At 50.1% G+C, this 20,864-nt stretch overlaps 1 protein-coding gene across 24 annotated transcripts in view; it reads right to left on the reverse strand.

Moving 5' to 3' along the window:
* Positions 1-20,864, reverse strand: part of GAS7 (growth arrest specific 7) — a 221,522-nt gene that overhangs the window by 74,121 nt on the left and 126,537 nt on the right. For 22 of the 24 annotated variants that reach the window (XR_014821843.1, XM_084986137.1, XM_021067872.2 and 19 more), the window contains one exon: positions 12,120-12,240. Coding sequence is in view for 23 of the 24 variants with exons in the window: in XM_021067872.2 (XP_020923531.1) it covers positions 12,120-12,240 (121 nt within the window). In the remaining variant the exon portion in view is untranslated. Of the gene's footprint in view, positions 1-12,119; positions 12,241-17,443; positions 17,581-20,864 lie in introns of those variants that run through there. The other 2 variants (XM_084986139.1, XM_021067876.2) reach the window with 1 other exon arrangement.

Below are 20,864 nucleotides of genomic sequence, written 5' to 3' on the forward strand. Positions count from 1 at the left end.
ACCCCAACTTCCTGCTGCAGCTGTGTGCTCCCGCTGCCCCCTCCCCCACACACGGGCCTCACAGAAGCCCCCGAAAGGCAGGGTTTCCTGCACTAGTCAGCTGGGGGAGCATAAAAGCTCCAGGAACAAGGCGGACTGGGCGATGAGCCTGACGGGCCCTGTTCAGGTCCTTGAAGTGGGCCCATCAGTCTCTCCTTTCCTCCCAGATGCTTTCATTTCTTGCCTGCTCCCCTTTCATAATCTCCAACTTCCTAGCGCATTTGTAAAATAGCTTTCTAGAGGTCCTGTTGTGGCTCAATGGGTTAAGAACCTGATATAGTGCAGGTTCAATCCCTAGCCTTGCTCACTTGGTTAAGGCTCTGGCTGGCGTAGGCCAGCAGCTGCAGCTCCAAATCGACCCCTAGCCTGGGTTCCTCCATCTGCCGTAGGCGCAGTTGTAGAAAATGATAAAAATAAAATAGCTTCCTGACTTCACGTCTAATGTCAATTCTCTCCTGCAACATTTGCTGTAAAACCGTGAGGCTATGTCCAGGCACAGGCCAAAGCTCACGCCCCCGCGAGAACTGACACGTAAGACGCTGCATGCCGCAGATGCTCGGCAATAAGATCGGGAGTGGACCTTCTCAGATCAGATCCACCCAGGTGTGTTGAGGCAGGAAGGTGGGTCATGTGTGGCCATACTTTGTGGTCTTTCAAAACGAGACAAGTGTCTGGGTGTTTACGAAAAACCTCAATTTTTCTATTTTTATTTATTTTTATTTTTTTGTCTTTTTAGGGCTGCACCCATGGCATATGGAGGTTCCCAGGCTAGGGGTCCAATTGGAGCTGAAGCCACCAGCCTACGCCAGAGCCACAGCAACGCGGGATCCAAGGCGCATCTGTGACCTACACCACAGCTCATGGCAATGCGGATCCCAACCCACTGAGCAAGGCCAGGGATGGAACCCGCGTCCTCACGGATGCTAGTTGGATTTGTTAACCACTGAGCCACAATGCAAGCTCTAAAAATCTCTCAATTTTTCAATGGTGGCAGCCCAAGTGAACGTCTTTAAGGACTGGGCACAGAAATGCTTCTGTGGACAGCTCTGACCTGCAGACAATCCAACCTGTGACAGCCATTCCACCTGACTCTTGCCAGGACAAGGTTCTAGAGGTCCTGATGCCACCTCGCTTCCCGCTGTCACCTGCAGAGGCACTACCATGTCACCACCCTAGAAATGCAGTCACCACAGACCAGCACTTTTTAAAAAAGAGTTCAAACCAAGCAAACGTCACTCCTTAGGGGTACACAGCTTACGTCAAGCTGTGTTTTTCTTGGCCTTTAACAAGTGCCTATGGGTGGCTCCAATGACTGGCAGAGATCGCCGCCACTTAATACGGATGGATCAGTGTGACACGGCTGGATTAATCATTCAGTACAAGCCCATCCCACCAGACTCACTCGACCACTGGGCTCTGCGATGTGACACATGATGAGGGCACAGTGACCCTATGCTGGCACCCACTTCCTAACCAAAGCAGAAGCAAGCTAGGAAACCCCAGGCTAAAAATCTCCAGAGAGGAGAAATATAAAGGAAGAAATGTCACAGACATAGCAAACAAGCCTGTGGCTGCCGGGGGCCGGGGGGCGGCGGGGGGGGGGGGTGGATGGGGAGTTTGGGTGGGGTTGGTAGTGGCAAACTACTGATTTATTTATTTTTTTATCCAGAGAGCATCACTTTTAATAATTTAGCGCATTGCTTTAGAATCTTTTTTGCTCAGCAGGCTTTAAAAAAAAATTTTTTAGTATAATTGATTTACAGTTTCTGTCAACTTCTGATGAACAGCAAAGTGACCCAGTGACACACACACACACACACATTCTTTTTTCTCACATTATCCTCCATCATGTTTATTTAGAATGGATGAGCAATGAGGTCCTACTGTGTAGCACAGAGAACTCTATCCAGTCTCTCGGGACAGACCATGGTGGAGGATGACAGAAGAAAGGGACTGTATATACTGGGTCACTTTGCTGTGCAGCAGAAATTGGCACGACATTGCAAATCAACTGTAATACAGAGCAAGGGAGGGAGGAAGGTTGCAACTTCCTTACCTCTCCATGGCCTGAACTGTTTCTGTGAACGCCAAGTTCTTTGAAGACAAGGATGCTGTTTATCCTGTCTCCATGTCGGAGTGCTCCGCAGAATGGGGAAATCACACAAGCCCCAAATTCTTTAACGTAGCTGTTACTAGAAACACAACTGAAACCAGAGTCTATAGATTTTTTTTTTTTTAATGGAAAAACACTGAGATTGCAAAAAAAATTTTTTTGAGCTATTGACCCAAAAGTGTTGGAATCATGAGACCTGCCACTACATCCTGTTATGAGGATGAGAGTGAAGGCTAGAAATATCCACAAGTCTGCTACCCTGCCATCCCTTAAGAGTATAAACACAAGACAGGTGAAGAGCCTCTCCTGGCAGGTGTACACTCGTTCTGTGTCTTGTCAGTGTAAAAGTGAGTCATCTGCTTTCAAGTAACTCTTCCACAAACTACAAAAGTTCATGGTTACATAACCTTTAACCTTGGGACTACGATGCATATTTACTTGTTGGAAGAAAACGGTATTTTCTCATGGAATTTCTGTAAGAGAAAATTGGATTTAAATGGACTCTTCGCTTCAGAAGCTCTGATCCACTGACCATGCTGTTATCCATCTGGTTGTGTCCTTAACACGCAAAAAATAGGCGGAGACCACGCAAAACCTCTTCAAAATCTAAACCAGAAATGTTTACTCCTTCCAAAGAGTAGATTCCAATTCAGTAGGTCTGCAATGGGACCTGTGTATGGATATACACTTTTTTTTTTTTTTTAACAAACTCCAGATGTGCTGCTTCTATTTTTGGCTGGAGGTGTTGGGGGGTGAGTCACACCTGCGGCATATGGAAGTTCCCAGGCCAGGGATCAAACCTGTGTCACAGCAACGACAGTGCCGGATCCTTAACGACTAGGCTGCCAGGAAACTCCCCAGCATGCTTCTCTCCAATGCCCACCCAAGTTGGGGAATGGGGCAGAAGGGATGTCCTGCAGAAGCATCTGAGGAACTGTGTCAGAAGAACATCAGGAAAATGACCAGCTTGTCCACCCCCCCAGCAGGCCTGTTTTTATTGTGATGTCACTTACATACCATGAAACGCTCTCTCTAAAAGCATACACTACATGAGTTCCCGTTGTGGCGCAGCGGAAACGAATCTGACTGGGAACCATGAGGTTGCGGGTTCCATCCCTGGCCTCGCTCAGTGGGTTAAGGATCCGGCGTGGCCATGAGCTGTGGTGTAGGTTGCAGACGCGGCTCAGATCTGGTGTTACCGTGGCTGTGGCATAGGCCGGCAGCTACAGCTCCAATTAGACCCCTAGCCTGGGAACCTCCAGATGCCGCAGGTGCACCCCTAAAAAAGGCCAAAAAACAAAAAAAAAATTAAAAAAAAAATAAATAAAAGCATACACTCCAGGGGCTTTCCGTATTTTCACACAGATGTGCAACCATCACCACCAGCTCACTTTAGAACATTTTCATCACCTCAGAAGGACACACTTTACCCGTGACAAGTCAGCATTCCCCCCACCCCCGGTCCCTGGAACCCATGAAGCTACTTTCTGTGTCGAAGGATTTGCCTGTTCTAAGCATCTCATATAAATGGAGTCATAAACATATGACGTTTTGCGTCTGGCTTCTTTCACTTTGCACGGCATTTTCCAGGTCCACCCACGTGGTGGCATGTACCCATCAGTCCTTCGTCCCTGTTCATGGATGACTAATGTCCCACTGGAGGGATGTAGCACATGGTGTTTATCCACCCACCCGCTGAGGAGCGTCTGGGTGTTTCTGGCCATTACGAACAATACTGCCGTGAACATGCATGTGTGTGTTTTTGTGTGCACGTGTTTCCAGTGCTCTTGGGTATCTACCTAGGAGCGGAATGGCTGGGTCAAATTGCACACATCGCTTTCTGCTTCACCTCTGAACCATTTGCTGCTAATCAGTGACCCCACTTAAGAGCCAATGAGGAAAGGTGACCATAAACTTCGAGAACAGACTTGTGGTTGCCAAGGGGGAGGGGGAGGGAATGGGATGGACGGGGAATCTGGGGTTAATAGGTGCGAACGCTTGCATCTGGAGTGGATAAGCAAGGAGAGCCTGCTGTGTAGCACAGGGAACTATATCCAGTCACTTGTGATGGAACAGGATGGAGGCTGATGGGAGAAAAAGAATGCGTGTGTATGTGTGACTGGGTCAGTATGCTGTACGGTAGAAATGGATGGAACACTGCAAACCAACTATAATGGAAAAAATAAAAATCATTTAAAAATTAAGAAAATAAACAACTACAAAAATTACATACTCTCAAAAAAAAAAAAAAGGGTTAAGTACTCTGAGAAAAGAAAAAGTTGACCATAAGAAGTCTTTTTCAAAGTGACACCATCAAACAATACAATTCTGCCTGTCCCCTCTGTCTTCTGATTTTATGGGTCTTCAATTCACCCTCAGTGATGATGAGTCTCTAACCCACTTAGCATATGTCAAAATTCCAAGAGATTATCAATTGTAAAAACGCCTGAGAAATGAGGGCTGTGTTACATACTATAGCGTTACGTTAACATTTTAAATTAAAACGAATTATCTGGGAGAAAAAAATACAACCCACACAGAAACAGATTAATAGTAAGATTTAAGGTCTAACAGCCTCCCACCAAGAGTCCATTAAAGAAAAGCAATAAAGCCAAACTAAGAAACGTGTCCGCGAGCACGCACGTGCACGCACACAAGTGCACAAGCACACACAGCTAATTCAATCAACTGGATGTGCCAGATAAAAATGTCTCTTTAGTCCCACATTTGTTCAACACAGATGGACAGAAGAAAATAACATGGATGTTTTTAGGGTAAGAGTTTCTCAGGGTGACTTTTACGAACAGGAAATGATCAGGACAATGCTATCTGGGTAGTTAGAAAAGTATCCAATTATTTGCTGCAGAGAAAAGCTCAAAGAATGCTTTTAAAAGCATTCTATCAGAAAACTTCTCCGGAAACTCACATTAGCTTTGTGGGTAATAAAGTTAAATGGGAATCTACTCATTTCAAGAAAAATTAAAACAAGAAATCAAGTAAAGTGCCGACTATGTGGCAAATGAATCCAAAAGCTCAAATCTTGGTTTAATGCACCAAGCTTCCCTCACAAACATAATAGCACATTTACACATATGAATTCTTTGTCAAAAGAGTTGAAAAACAATTCCCAGCTCTCCTGGGTTTCAGCGGACACGCTAAGAAAACGGTTGTGTTTCCCCTGAAAACAAAAGTTATTTCGGATTATTTTTCCTACTAATCATGAACTCAGTTATCCTTATTGCAAATTAAATCACCCCCCATACCCCATGCCCATCTTCCTGGATACTGAGGCCAAAAAAGGAAAAGGTAGAAGACGGGGGAACCTGGCAAAGCTTGGCCTCTGAATGGCCAGGTAACCTTGGCAGAATCTCTTTACCACGTAAGGGACTCCCTTCCCCCTGTGTAAAATGAATGAGTTCTATTTGTTAGACTGGGGATCATCAAGCTTCCCCCCCACCGCCCTTTATGATAATTCCTAGGCTAGGGTTCGAATGGGAGCTGCACCTGCCAGCCTGGGCCACTGCCACCGAAACACTGGTCTGAGCTGCTTCTTTGATCTACGCCGCAGCTTGCGGCAACGCCAGATCCTTAACCCACTGAGTAAGGCCAGGGATCAATCCTGCATCCTCAGAGAGACGTCAGACCCTTAAGCCGCTGAGCCGCATAGGAACTCCAAATTTTCCTTTTACAGGCCAAAGAATAAATATTTGGGGTTTTGTGAGAGATTTGGACTCTACTCAACTTGGCCATCTTGGGCAACAGGAAAACAAAAGAGCACAAAAGCTGTGAACCACTAAAACTTTATTTATAAAAATAGGCTGCAAGCTGAATTTGGCCCAAGGGCTGTAGTTTGCCAACCTCTGTGTTTAATGATTTGGAAGACTCCCCCCGACCCCACACCACCCCCGGCTGAGGATGGATGACTATGGAGTAAAAGTCACTGGCCACTGAAACCCTATAAATAATTAAGTCATCAAGGTTCGCCGGCAGACAGGGATGTACAGCACAGCACGTAGCTTACAGTGCTGGGCCAGGCACTGGGCTCTTCCTCACATGCCCACCTCCTTCTATTTTGGTTGGTACCCCACCCATTTCTCCAATGACCATCCGCCTTGGGGCTTGGATGAAGCATCATTCTGGGGAGGTGGAGTCACGCTCCCCAAGAGGCTGCTGGGGGTCTGATGAAACAGCTCTCCCACGAGGAGACACGTGGCCAATCAGAAACAGGAGGTGAGAGGGAGGGGAGCTCATAAAACTCCGCAAAGGCCTGGCTCCTCTCTGCAAAGCTTGAACACACCTGCTGAGGGACCTGCTGGATCTCTCTGCAGTTCAGTGGCCCTGCCACCCAGCATCACCTCTTCTTTACCCCCTTGGCCCTCTCACCCACTCTCACTGCTCTGGGCTTATGCCTCCTAAACAAGATGTCAACACTGAATCCTTGCCTCAGGCTCTGCCTTCGAGAGAAACAGGGCTACGGAGCTCCCTCTTAAATCACCTTCAGTTTAGAAATAAAAGACACGGGTAAATGAAACTGTCCAATTTAAAGTAGACAGACATGAATATATATACAAGAGGTCAAATACAGACTCATAACTAAGCAAAACTGATCTTGGCCTTAATTCCTGGCTTCACATAGCCCTGCAAGGTCCAAATGGGAAACTCTACTCTAGACAACAGCTAAAAAAGATGTGAATACCTCGAACCATATCTCCGTTAAGTGATCAGATGTGGCCTTCCTATTACGAAGGGAGTAGCTTTCTGCTATATTTCCTGAAATGCAATGATCTTATACAAATGCGAGGTTATACAAATAATCTTACACAAATAAATAAATAAGATCTGATACAAATAAATAAAGATCTTATACAAATAAGAGGTTTCCTCCTTGACACTAGTTCAGGTCCCTGAACAGGCTGGCTATTGATAATAGCTCAACATCCAAAAACTAAACACAACCCCCATTTTTGGCAACAGAGTCAACTTTGGGTGGAACGGAGCATTTTTTGGAACCGTGTAGCACAAGCGATTTCCTGATAGCAGAACCTCCAGGGTTCCCGGGGCCTGAGCTCAGGACCACCCTGCCTGATGAAGTGCCCTGGGGAGCCATAGACTGTGAGGAGATAAGGGGAGATGGGGGCCTCCTGTCTGCTCTGATGGTCTTGCTGAGTTGATACGAAAGCAACAGCATCACTGCATTAACTTACCCACCGAAATTTCCTGCGAGCCATCTGGCCCAACACGATTTATTAGATCATCTGCACTTTCCCCCAAGGGTTTAAAATATCCCCTACCATAAATCTCATCTGGATTTCGGTCTGTCTTGACAACCTTTTCTCCTTTGCCTTTCATGACACTGCCAGCTGCAGGGTGACAACTCTTTCTGAGCCCCACCCCTGAAGCCTGGTCCAGCAGCACTCTGCTCTCTCCTGGAGGCTTGCCCTGGGGGGTCTCCGGCATTCTCTGACTTCCTCTTCCTCCGATGATGAAATGCATGGTCTGGGCCACCACTGGCAGATTGGTCAGTCCCTATCCTGGGGTCAGACCAAGGGGCCAATGGGGGTGAAAACCCATCCTGCTCTCCACCTGCCATGCCATGCACCCACATGGCCCCCCTGAGTCTCATCTCTAGCCCAGATCACCCCGAGTCACAGACCCATCCATCCCACATACGCTGGCCGCCCCTCCCTGAAGGTCCCCCAAGGAACCCTACATTCAATGCGGATTCATCTGCTTTCTTCCAAACCCATTCCTCCCTCGAGTCTCCTGTTCTCCCGGCAGGGATCCAGAATGCAAGGCAGAAAACGCAGAGGCATCTGAGCGTTCTTCCCTCTGGGACCTGCCACGTCCCACCTGACAGATCCTATCCTCCTCCGGGGCCACAGCTCAGATGCCCGGCTACCTCATCACTTCTCACGCCGTCGGCCTGGTCCCCGCTCACCATCCTCAGAGCCTTTGCTCTGCTGCTCCAGCAATCCTGCCACAACATGCTGAGGATGTCAAGCCACCGCTCTGAATCCTTCCATGGCTTTCATGCCCCCAGGGCAAAGCCCCAACACCTCAAAGTGCCCCCACGGGGTCTTTAGGGGATTAGATCCCAGCTCCCTCTCTCTGTTCTCAACTGCGCAGGACACATGAGCCTTCCCCTTGCTGCCTGGCCTCTGCTCACGCTGCCCCCGCAGTGAGCTCCCCCCACCCCAACTAAGATTCGTCCGATGCCCTGATAAAGCTGGGGAGCCCCTTCCTTGAGCCCCCAGATTTTCATGCCAACACCTGCAACACTGATCGGTTTCTGTGCTTCTCTGACTCCCTCAGAACTGCAGTCTTGGAAGGCAGGATGGCCTTTGGCTTGATTTTGAATCCCCACAGCCCAGCCCTGTGACAATCCCCAGGCAGAAAATCCTAAATGGATTTGAAAATAAGCAGATTAGCCCGAGAGAGTGAGGTAATACAAATGTAAATTGGGCTTTGAATGCCTTATATTTGTGCACGGTGTAAAAATGGGGACAGAACACCTATTGTGCCCCAGCGCCCTCTGCCAAAGGAGTGATTAGGGATTAAGGGAGAGCAGAAGAGCTTGGAAGAAAGGTAGACAGATGGGAAGAAGAAGAAGAGAGAAATGGCCCGTGGCGGCTGAGAGCAGGGGCTCAGCTTCTTGCACAGTGGTGCCGGGCTCTGGCCTGAGTTACACAGCAGGAGAGATTCAAGAGTTGGGGCAGAAAGGTGGATGCGGCTTTCCTCCAAATGCCTCCAGACATCAGGGGGTCAGACAGATGCAGGTGTGAGAAGGGCGAGCGGCTGTTCTGGTAAGTACCTTTCTGTGGAAGGGCGGTCAAGTTCAAAAATTTACAAAGCAGCCCAGCAGCCAGACAAAACGGGTCTGAGAAAAGATTCCGGAGGAGAATCGGAAAGACAGCTGGGCTTCCTGGTTCCTTAAAACTAAGGAGCAGAATCTTTCACGTGATGGTCAGGGTTCGTACCATCCCCCTACACGTGCCTGATGTTGTCAGCCTTCCCATCTCAGCCAAAGGGCGCCTCCTCCTCCAGGAAGCCTCCCCTGACCTCCCAGGGTCTCTCTGGAACATGCTGGCAGAAGGCTGTGGATGCCTCCTTCACAGCCCTGCTCCAGTGTAATCAAATATCAAATATGGATTCACTTAAAATCTGCTTCCACTCAAAGAAGATACGCCCATTGAGAGCCGAGCCTACTTCTTTGTTCTTATTATATCCCCAGCACCCAATACTCTGCCTGGAACATATCTGAGGCCCAATACATGCTTGTTGAATGAATGCGTCAATTGATCAATGAGATAAGGAATGAATGAAACAGTGAATGACCAGAACTGACATGTCTAGTACACTGCAGGATGTGGATAAGCATCCCTGGCCTCTACTCCCTGGATGGCAAGATATTCCCCCACTTGGAACAATCGAAATTCTTTGCAGACTTGCCCCCTTGGGAGTAAAATTTGTCCCTATGGAGAAGTACCGTTTTACTGGATTTTTTATTAGGTTCAGTAAAATTATTTGTGGGTAATTTAGCAATAATTTGACACTTTATGTGTACATAATACATGCAATTGTTTGATTATTGAGTTAAAAAAAAAATGAAACTGGCATGTGTCTAGAATGCAAGACCAAGGAGCCAGGATTCTGAAAGGCAGATGGAGTTGGGGGAGGTGAACAGGGCTAGTTGGACTGGGGACAATGGAGTCCCAAGAGGGCTGGGCAGCCAATATGGCCTGTGGGCCAACTTCCATATGCCATCTCACGGGCATTGGAACTCCTTAACTAAGATCGACTTTTTTTTTCTTTTCCTTTTTTGGGCCGCATCTGTGGCATATATAGGTTCCCAGGCTAGGGGTTGAATCTGAGCTACAGCTGCCAGCCTAAGCCACAGCCACAATGACACGGGATCTGAGCTGCATCTGCGACCTACACAACAGCTCACAGCAACCCGGATTCTTAAATCACTGGGCAAGGCCAGGGATTGAACCCGCGTCCTCATGGATACTAGTCTGACTCTTAACCGGAGAAGCCACAAATGGGAACTCCAAGGTCAGCTTTTTTTTAATGGTTGAAAAAAGAAGCCTAGTTCCGGACATCCAAGTTATTGGAAATTCACATTGCAGTGTCCACAAATAAAGTTTTCTTAGAATACAGCTGCGCCGTGGGTCTACTATCATCTATGGCTGCTTTCATGTGAAAACGGTAGAGTCGCATAGCTGTAACGAAGACCTCATGGGCCTCCAAGGCTAAAACATCTACTACCTGGACCTCTAGAGAAAAAGCCTGCTGACTCCTGGCCTGGAGTCTCTTGGGATCACTATAACCCAGGGCCAAAAAGAAAGGCTTGACCTATGGCATTTACTAACATCTGGGCCTCAGAAAACAGGCTGCCTGACACTGTCTGGCCATCTAAAATGGGTCTTAACTACTCACTTAATTAACAGGGGGCTAGTCAAATGAGGCCACTGTCAATGGACTGTTTGTTCCAGAGCTATTTTTGAAAAAAGAGTTAGATTTTAGAAAGCCACTTTTAGCCCCCTGCCTCTCTGCAATTGAAGAATGGAGCCAAATCCTTTTTTTTTTTTTTTTGATAGGCAAGAAATAGATTTATTAAAATAGGACGCTTATGGGAGATACAAGTGGGCAGGAGGAGGCTCTCAAGCCAAAATCTTGATGATCTCAGGGTCATATCGTCCAATTTCTGCATTTTACAGATGAGGTGTTGCACATAAACACGTGTTCTCCTAAAACTTCAAAGTCTGATAACAGTACAAAGCTGCTCATGTGTTTATTTTGAGGAAGTTTAAGATTAGAATAGTCAGAAATAGCCTTACTTCCCTTTTCCTAGAAACTCCGGTTACTTCTTCAACTGGAACCCCCCCTCGAGCCCACAGAAGGCCAGGTTGCCAAGGGATACAAACAAACCAGCCACCCTGAGTGGCAGCTGTCAGCTGCTTTCTCTGTTGCTCCTTCTAGATAGCAGCTGGCTCTCCTGTCACCAGGTCCCCCCCAAGGGCAGGTGCATAAACATAAGCCACATCAACGGTCCCGTCAGGTGAGAAGAGGTGGCTGTGAGTGAGGTGGGCGCAGATGAGAGAAGCGAGGTGTCAACAGGTGGATTTGAGTAGGAGGTCACCTTCTGCCTCAGCACACACATCTGTGATTCCCACCAAATGTCACTTTCGGTGTTTCCATTCTCACCATTCTCTTGCGGCAATTTCCCTGGGGAGTCACGGAGGTCAGAGACAGAGCTGTTGGCTGGCTCTGCTCTGCCCGGCCCAAGACCACAGTCTATACAGTGCGCCACCCACTCTGTTATAGATCCTGCCACTAACCCTTCTCCTGCCTTCTTGCAGGTCACTCTACAGCCTACATGCTGGGATCCTGGAGTCACTGTGAAGCAATGCCCACAACAATGTCTCAACTCAGACATGCACAGGGAACCCCTATTAATCCATACGTAGCCCCAGCATTTCCCAAAGGACAGTCTAAGAAACACCAGCCAGTGAGAAACTTCAGGGAAGAGAGAGCGATGCTGAGAAATTAGGAAAACCCCACTCTCAATCAATCAGTAGATCCCATCAATTCAATTGGTGCATTCCAAGTTCCAAGAAATGAGGCAGTAGCTGAACCCGTTTAACTTGATCTAAACCAGCTGTGGACCGTAAACCCTCCTGACAGCTCCAGACCAGGAGGCTGAGTTCCACGAAGATGCCCGGTGGTTGTGGGGTTCCGAGGATGACCCCAACCTTGAAGGGAAGCCTTCCCCCCACAGGCTCGGTCCACTGCCACCCAGCCCTGCAGGGAAGGCAAGATTCCCCTGCGGCCTCTGAGATGATGTCCAGAGGAAAAGTCTAAAACCCAGGAGGTGGAGGAAGGAGGAGAGTGCCCCCCGCCCCAGGGAGATGGGACCCCCGCCCCCCCAGGACTGGCACAGGATGCTACCCAGAGCTGGACTCACCATTGGTGGCCGTGTTGACATAGTAGCGCCGGCCCTGAGGGGATAAGTAGCTTTGCCAGCCAGGTGGAAGGACGACAGTCTGGCTTTCCTCTCCCGGTGGAGGGGGGACCATACCAGGCTTCTGTGGAGGAGGAGAGAAAAGGTCACACACATGGGGCACTTTTGCACCTGTCTTTCAACCAGGAAGTCGGAGGCAGATGAGGTGTCCCTGGGATGGCTCGACATTGTGGGGGGATGGGGGGCTCGCACGTGGCCCGAAGGCCTCCCGGCGGGAGGTCCCAGGCTGCAGGTGTGATGTCTGGGGTTGCCTGAGCCTCAGGTGGGAGGAGCACCTGGATTTTCAGAACCACCGCAGAAGGGACAGCTCCCCCCAGAGGCCAGGAAGATGTCAGCCAGTTAACAGATCTGGGCTTTCTCCTCCAGAGCCCCTAGACAACCACTCACGGGGTGCCACACCTACGAGTGTGTGTGTGTGTGTGTGGGGGGGTCACTCCCCAGTCCCTGCTGTGGAATGTGAAAATCCCCAGGACCTCTGAATACAGCGGCAGACAAGGCCAGGACCTGCTGTGGGAACCTACTTAGGAGGAATTAATGCAAGTCTCAACAAAACGAGATGTAAAAGCTGCCGTGATGACGCTGGGAATCAATGAAGAGCTAATGGTGGTTTCTCGTCAAGTGTCCAAATCACCCTGGGAAAGACAACTGGGGACCTGAGTCAAAACAGACTTCCTTCCCGTCGTACACACTGATGCGCAGTTTAGTTCTTTTACTATGCTCGGTAGTACTTTTCTCAAAAAAAATAAAAATAAAAAAAAAATCCAAGAAAAAAAATGTAACAGAAGGAAGAGGCAGATACAAAGGCTAAATCAGGCAATTTCTGGTGGTGGGATTATGGGGAATTTTTACTCTTTTCTTTTTGCTTCTCTCTTCCATTTAAATTTTCTTCAATCAACACAAAAACAAAAGTTGACAGCTATACAACATTTGGGGGGGGGGCAGTGCCTGCAGCATGTGGAAGTTTCCAGGCCAGGGACTGAACCTGTGCCACAGCAGTCACCAGAGCCGTAGCAGTGACAATGCTGGCTCCTTAACCCACTGAGCCACCAGGGAACTCCCAAGAACACTTAAAAATAAGGAAAGAAGGTCCAAATTAGCCCATCATACAATTGCTGTTCCTTGCGATGAAAGCAAATTGACTAAAATCAGAATTTCAGCCACACAAGGAGAAGTGCTGTGAATTTCTCAACAAAGCTGGACCCTGTTCAGAAATATTAAAATTCATCAGCTCCTAAGTGTCCTCAAGCATCCCCCCTCTATGGCACAGAAGCAGTTTCTGGTCACTGATGACCACGGCTTTGGAAAACAGAGACTGAAAGCAGGCAGCAGAAGCACACAGCTTCCGGACTGCTGTCAGCTTTTCTGAAGCTGCAAAACCACGTGCTTCTGCTTCCTATGGTTGCCCCGCAGGCCCTGGGGGGATGGGATCCATCCTAACAGCTCCTGGGACTTTGAGTAAACACAGCCTCCCAGTGGCCCAGGGCGGAGGGGCGGTGTATATTTCATTATGAATCTTCACGATTTAATTAAAAGCCTTCCCCTATGCCCTGATCACGTCTGTTTTCTGCACCTGCTAACTCACAGAGCCTCTCTGACCGGCTTCTAGAACTACCGGGCAGTGGTGGTGGGGGGAACACCAGACAGATGCCAGGAGGCCTGCTCACCTGCAGAGCACACCCACTGAGCCCAAGCACACACCTGAGCACGTTTACCTGTGCGTCCAGACACTGCTCTGGCCTCTTCCAGATTGGAAGGGGGTCAAAATTACTTGCAAGCCCTATGATGAGGGCCATGTTTGCATGTCTACAAAAAAACCACGTGCAGGAGATGGACTTCTGGCTGAATGGAACTGGGAACAAAGGAGGAACAGGGAGGGCAGGGGGCTTGGCTGAGGAAAGAAACATTCTAGAACCAGGTTGCTTCCGCTTGAGTTCAGCTAACTTACAGCATCCAAGAATGGAACGGCCAGATTGGCGCTGGTCTAAATACCTTGGTAAGAAATGAGACATTGTTAGGATGTGTTCAGCAAGGCTCAGAGATGGACTGGCCAGAAACAGATGGCAGAGGAGCAAGGGACCCAGACACAGAGCGAAAACCAGCCCTCTGGCCCCAGGTTCAATCCTGACTCAGCCACTTATCTGTTATGTGACCCGGGGAAATGACTCAAGCAGCTGTGTCTACTGCCAGCTCTGTGAAATGGGGGGTGATGATATTAGCCTGCTTGTATAAGATGCCCTGGAGATTGATAACAGAGTGGCCATCCAGGGTCATGCCTGTCACCAGATGCCCCCAGCATGGGGTGGGGGGGCAATGTCGAGCTGGCTCATGTGCTCTGGTGAGAAGACCCCTGGGCTGGTGGAAGGAGTGGACGGAAGCTGTGTCCCTCCAAGGCCCACCTATGAAATAGCATCAAGGACATCTGTCCTGTCTCCATAGCTACGTGACTTTTCTCTTTAGCATGACTAGGTAATTGACCCCACACTGTCGGGTCAGAAGCGGCCCAGGTTTCTGAGGACAGTGATGCCCACGGAGGGGCCGTGACTGAGGTCTCCTCCATCGAGGAGATGCAGGACCCTCTGGAACGTACTCAGGGGGTCGGGGGGAGGCATCCTGGATGCTGAGCCCAGAAGGGCCGAGATGTGTTGAAAGAGGGGACAGGGCACCCGGGCCAACTCAGCCAACTTTCTGGCTTGGTCACTGTGGCAAAGACAGTCTCCACCCCCACCTCCAAGCATGGCCCCGGGGCCCCGCTCTGCCCACCATCCAAGGGCAGCCACGGTCCCCTGTGCCTTCTCCCTTCTTCCATAAAGTTTCTCCTCTTGGCTGACCTGAAATAAGTCAGGAGTCAAAGAGGTGGGGACAACCGCGTGCACCCCGAAAGAACCGAAAGCAGCGCTCAAACACACCCTGGACACCCGTGTTCACAGCAGCATTATCCACAATCGCCAACAGGCAGAAACAACGCAAGCATCCATCAAGGGACGAACAAGAGGCTAACAAACTGTGGCTCCCAAAAAAATATTTAGCCACCCAAAGGAATGAGCCGTAATAATATATGCCAACCCAGATGAACCTGGAAATCGTGCTGAGTGGAAGAAGCTAGAGACAAAACGCCACATATTGTGTGATCCCATTTACATGAAATGCCCAGAAGAGAAAAATCCAGAGAGGGAATGCAGATTAGCGGTTTCCAGGGGCTGGGGGGAGGGGAAAATGGGTGCAGGGGTTCCTTTGGGGGGCGATGGCGACGACTGCACACAGCTGTGCGTGGATAAATGTCGCAGTGTCGCTGCTGGTAAATTTCTGTTCGGTGTATTTAAAAAAAAAAAAAAAAAAAGTTGGCCTCCCCACCTGCAGGCTCTCATAGAAGAGGCCCAGTCTGTCAACAGGACCTCACTCCCCTTGGCAGTGGAAGGGCAGGCCCCCTGCTGCCCCACAGCCATCAAGAGCATTCAGTGTGTAACTACCCAGTAATTAAGGTCTCTGCCAAACCTATTCTTCTAATTAGTTTCCTTCCAACTTAAATCCTTCCCTTCCCATCCCTAGTCCTGTGGCTTCTCCCCTTCCATTCCGGCTGCTCTTTCCCATGGGAACAGGACCTAGAAGCCCGGGTGAGGCTGGCCCAGAGCTTGGGGAGCCCCCACCTACAATGAACAAGATCAGAAGGAGTGGGAATGAGGGCAGGTGAAGCCAGTTTCCTCCGCTCAGAAATTCTAAACCTAACGCACAGGATGGCTTTGTGGGAATCAGAAAACGCTGCCTCTTTCTCCAGATGGGCCAGCCCTCTGAATGCAAGGCTGGGTTTCAGCCTCCCTGATCCCTCCCTGCAATCTGTGCCCCCTTGTTCAGTAAACAACCTGCTCAACTGTATACGAGAGCCCATCCTCTGAGAATCTGAAGAAAACTATGGGTCTTCTGGCCTCTGAAATGGAGGCATGTACGCACCATCCACTCACCCTATTTCCCATGGGATACAGAGTTTCGAGACCGCTGCAGAACTCCAGTCCAGGAGGTACTCAAGAAACAGCTGAGCTCAGATCCCATGTGTACCAACTGATCAGGTCTTTCTGCTCAGCAAATGTTTGCCGTGCACCAAGGACTGGGCCGGGTGCTTCGCACACTTTCCTCGCTACCGCAAGCTGCCACAGAGATGCCATTTTTCCCCCATTTTTAAAAGGAGAAATCTGAGATTCAGAGAGTTTAATATCTCACCCAACGTCGCACAGCTTAAATGTTAAGACCAAGCTTTAAAGTAGTCGCTTTGTTCTAGAGATTTCTGCCCAGTTACCCAAATCCCGGTTACCCTCGGCCCATCTCTCCCCGGCTGTCCCTGATCAGCTCTGTATCTGCACCTGGACCACCTGACAGCCCAGCTCCCACCCAAGGAAGGTGGCAACTTGGGCCTGATTCTCCTGCCTGTCTCACCGTCTCCAAATGAGCATATGCCTTCCCAGGAGACGTGCAGAAATATCACCACCCACGTCCAAGCCGTCACGTTCCCCGGCTGTGGGCTGACTTCCTTGTCTCCTTTACTTAAAACAACACAGCCAAAGACCTCTTAATGATGGCTACTGATCCGGCGGGGGTGGGGGTGAAGCAGGCAATGAAGAGCAGTCATCCAGAGACTAACAACGAATCCCCCTAGGGAGTTTCCAGGTGGCACAGTGGGTTAAGGGTTAAGGATCCAGTGTGGTCACTGCTGCGGTGCAGTCTCCATCCCTAGCCCCAGAACTTCTGCATGCTTCGGGCAAGGCAAAAACAAAACAAAACAAACAAACCCAAGTCCCCCTGCTGCAGCGTCTCTCAAAGTGTGGTGCCTGGGACTCCCTCTCTCGTCACCCAGGATACGAGATCAAGTACAGATTCCGGGGGCCCTGTCTTGGACACCAAGTCAGCCTTGAGCCTGGGAAGCTGCCTTTTAACATGTATCCTAGGTGAGTCTTATGCTCAAGGAACTCAGAAGACACTGGCTTGCAGCTTTATTTAGAAGGAGCGATGGAGACATCACTCCTAAAATCAAAACTGGGCACAGAAAATTAGTACTTTATTCCAAAGACCACGTTTGCATGGCTACATGTAGAAGGCAAGGCTCCAAGCCTCTAGCCCCGACCCTTCACATAGACTATTTTAAGAGCGACTCCCTCCTGTCTGCAGCCTCCAGGCAGTAGGAACCCCCTTCCTCAGCTCCCCACGGCCTCCCTGACTCTTCAAGTTCAACCCGGGACTCCTCTCTCTTCAGGAGACTTCCAGAAGCACCTGAGTCTTACCTTCCGCAGATGCGAGCAAACGCTGCTCGCCGGTGGTAACGGATGGTCTTTAGGCACTTGATTTCACAGCCGGATCAAACCGTTTTAAGGGCCCCCCGAATCCGCGTCTTCTCACACCCCAAACCCAGAAGCAAGAGGAGCGCTAAAGAAAGGCATATCCACGGGGCCCCACACCCCCACTCCCCCCACCCACATCTATATATATAACAGTGCTGAAGTTGTCAGCCTAACGAGCCACTTTCTGGCAGACCCGTTGCCATGGCAATGACTGCTAATGAGCCGGGTGCCGTGATTGGCACTGCTTGAAGGTTTCTCCACAAAGAACTCTCCAGCAACTTCTCCCTTCCCCAACCACACAGCCAGCTGGGACACCCCGGAGCGGGGAGGACACGGCCAGGGGGGCCTGGGAGGCATCAGTCCCCAGAACCTGGTGTGTTACTAGCCCGCCCTGGGCAGTCTTGGATCCAGTGGCTAGGAGTGGCCTCCACGGTCACTCAACATGGGTCAGCCAATTAGGGACAGAACGGCAAGGGAGCCACCAAGAAGACCACGACCCAGCTGGGCCGAAGCGTGGAGAGTCACGGCCACACCATGCCTTTGGGCTGGACACCTGCTTAGCGTGGAGAGTTTCCTCCACAAAGCTGGGAACAGCTTCCGAAAGCAAGACAAGCCTTGGCTACAGGTTAAGACACAAGGCATCAGGCAGGGCCCCACCTCCCATATCAACATCGCCAGCCTCGGGTCAGCGTCTACAAGAATCCTGGGCACGTTTCCTCTGTCTCCCAGGTGTAAGTATTGTTCTCTCTGGCTCTGGCAGCCTTTGCATCCATGGAGAGCAACTCAGAAGATAGCTGGGGAGGAAGAAGGGGACGAAGGACACAACACCATGCATTCTGGGAACTGTAGCCCTCACGGGTAGTCCTACAGGCTGGTGGGGAGAAGACGGGCGTTGGCAGCATCTTCATGTTCTGCCAGGGCTGAGAGATTTGGAGACCCAGACAGAGGGGTGGAGGAGGACAGGCCACGTAAGAGAGAAACAGACGTTGAGATTCAGGAAGGCAAGGCCATATCCATCGTCTTGTTCCTAGCTTAGGTCTCAGCCCAGTACCCAGAACCCTGGATGGATGCATGGATGGATGGATGCATAGAAGGAAGGAAACTGGGAATTGTAGAAACTGGGCTTCAAACACATTTGAGAGGCTATTTCACCAAAGAAGTAGAGCATGGCAGTCCAGGCAATGCGTGTGCCCTGCTGTGACAAATCCCAGCTCTCCATGGGTCTGGCTGGACTGCTCAGCTCTGAGTACAGGAGGTGTGGGAGACAAGATAATACAGGGTTTCTTGAAGTGCAGAAAAATAAATCAAGAAACAGTATCCAGAAGCCTTAGGAGCAGCACAAATTTCTCCTGAGCTCATCTGGTCTCCAGAAGGAAAATGCCAGGAAATCATTTAGCAGCCTCCAAAGAGGGAGGAAGATACGGCATCTACGATACCAAAGCAAGAGGTCATGAAGAGAGAACAGACTCATGGGGGGAAGAAAAGGCAAGTTGATTTTTTTTCAATGATATCAAGGAGTTCCCATTGTGGCGTAGTGGTTAACAAATCCGACTAGGAACCATGAGGTTGCGGGTTCCATCCCTGGCCTCGCTCAGTGGGTTAAGGATCCAGCATTGCCACGAGCTGTGGTGTAGGTCACAGATGTGGCTCGGATCCCACATTGCTGTGGCTGTGGCATAGGCCGGCGGCTACAGCTCCGATTTGATCCCTAGCCTGGGAACCTCCATATGCCACGGGTGTGGCCATAGAAAAGACAGAAAGACAGAAATAAATAAATAGATATCCAAAAGGGACAAGATGTGCTCAAAACTGTAGGGAAATGGAAAAGGTAGGAACAGAAGGAACATCCGCAGTGGTTGCAACAGAACACAGAAGGAGTATTGCAAAAAGAAGAAAAGATCCGTTAGGTACAAAACAAAGAGAAGAGTTTTGTCCCCGGAACGCAAAGGAAATGGGGAGACACGAAAGCACAGGCAACCGAAGAGGAGACCAAGAATTGGATGCTCGGTGTCCCTGAAGAGGAGACCAGCGCAAAAGCCATAACAGAAGAGAAACTACAAACCAAGGCTGATGGGGCAAAAGAAAACTTCCCCCAGCTCCGAGGAGACAGGCCCGAAGGTCCTGCCCTGTTCCAGGCCAAACAAGAGGGCACCTTCCAGCAGTACAGCTACACCGCCAAGAGGATAAAGTCCCACCACCGTTTACGCGGGAGGAGGGTGTCTCCTTAAAGGCGCACAGGGGCTCCTCTGTGGCCACACTTCCACCCCTGGACTGTCCTGCAGAAAACGCTGAGCCCGTCTTCCGCGGCCACGATCTTTCACGACTGCAAGTGATCAAAATGCACTGCTCTCCAGACAAGGGTTCAGGCTATTGACCAAGCAGGTGCCTTAAAGATGCACTCTGGGTGCCTAAAAGATGAAAACAATCCCAGGATGGAGTTCCCTGGTGGCCTAGCGGTTAAGGATTCGGCATTGTCACTGTCGTGCCACGGGTTCAGTCCCTGGCCAGGGAACTTCCACGTGCCTCGGGTGCGGCCAAAAGCCAAAACACAGCAAAAAACAATGACAGGTGAAGAATGAAGAGGACCACGGCTGAACACTGAAAGGAGCTTAAAAAACGTGTAAATAATCACATAAGCCCAGTTATAGAACATGTGTATGTGTCACCCTTCCCAATATAGAGTGTGGGGAAAAAAAAGAAAACGACCTGCACCCCAAACTCCAGATAATCCTAAAACAGATCAGGAGGGACGAGAGAAAGCAGCAAGGACACCGCGAGAAAGGAAAGCAGAGCCCGCTCTTCTTCCCAACCCCATAAAACGACGACCTCTTCCTCCTCTCCTGCGCAGCTGGCCAGCTACCTGCCCAATTCAGATCCCCTCCCATCCGCTGGCATCTGTTTCCCTCTCTTTCCTGGAGAAGGGCAGGTTCCAGCCAGAGGGAACACAGCCAAAGGAAGGGGTCCTGGAAGCCCATACACGTGCCTCCACAAGGAATCCTGAGCCCCAATGTCCACGAAGGTGGACAGGGTGGGTCCAAACCTCTTTGATGGATGAGGGCACGTTCAGGAGCCCAGGGCTTTCGGAAGACCTCACCTGTAGCCCGTTTGCTCCCAGAAGCCCTCAGAGCCAAAGCTGGGCTCAGCGCTCAGACAAGACTGCAGCTATTGCTCAGCCTGCATCTGAGCTGCTCTGCTTCCCCCGATCCCTTGTGAATGCGAATCAAACCTCAAGGCTCGCCTCCAGCCCCTGCCCGCCAGAAGCCACAGAGCCACGGGGACGCCTCTCTCTCCTCCACTCCTCTCTGTGCACAACTTCTCAGCAGATGTGACCGCCTCGTGGGAGGTTGTGGCCAGCCCTCCACGG

Source organism: Sus scrofa, chromosome 12 (assembly GCF_054392235.1).
Source record: "Sus scrofa isolate SSC_HxYL_T2T_F1_AM1 chromosome 12, Sscrofa_HxYL_maternal_Yorkshire_Landrace_v2.0, whole genome shotgun sequence".
Classification (NCBI taxonomy): Eukaryota; Metazoa; Chordata; class Mammalia; order Artiodactyla; family Suidae; genus Sus; species Sus scrofa.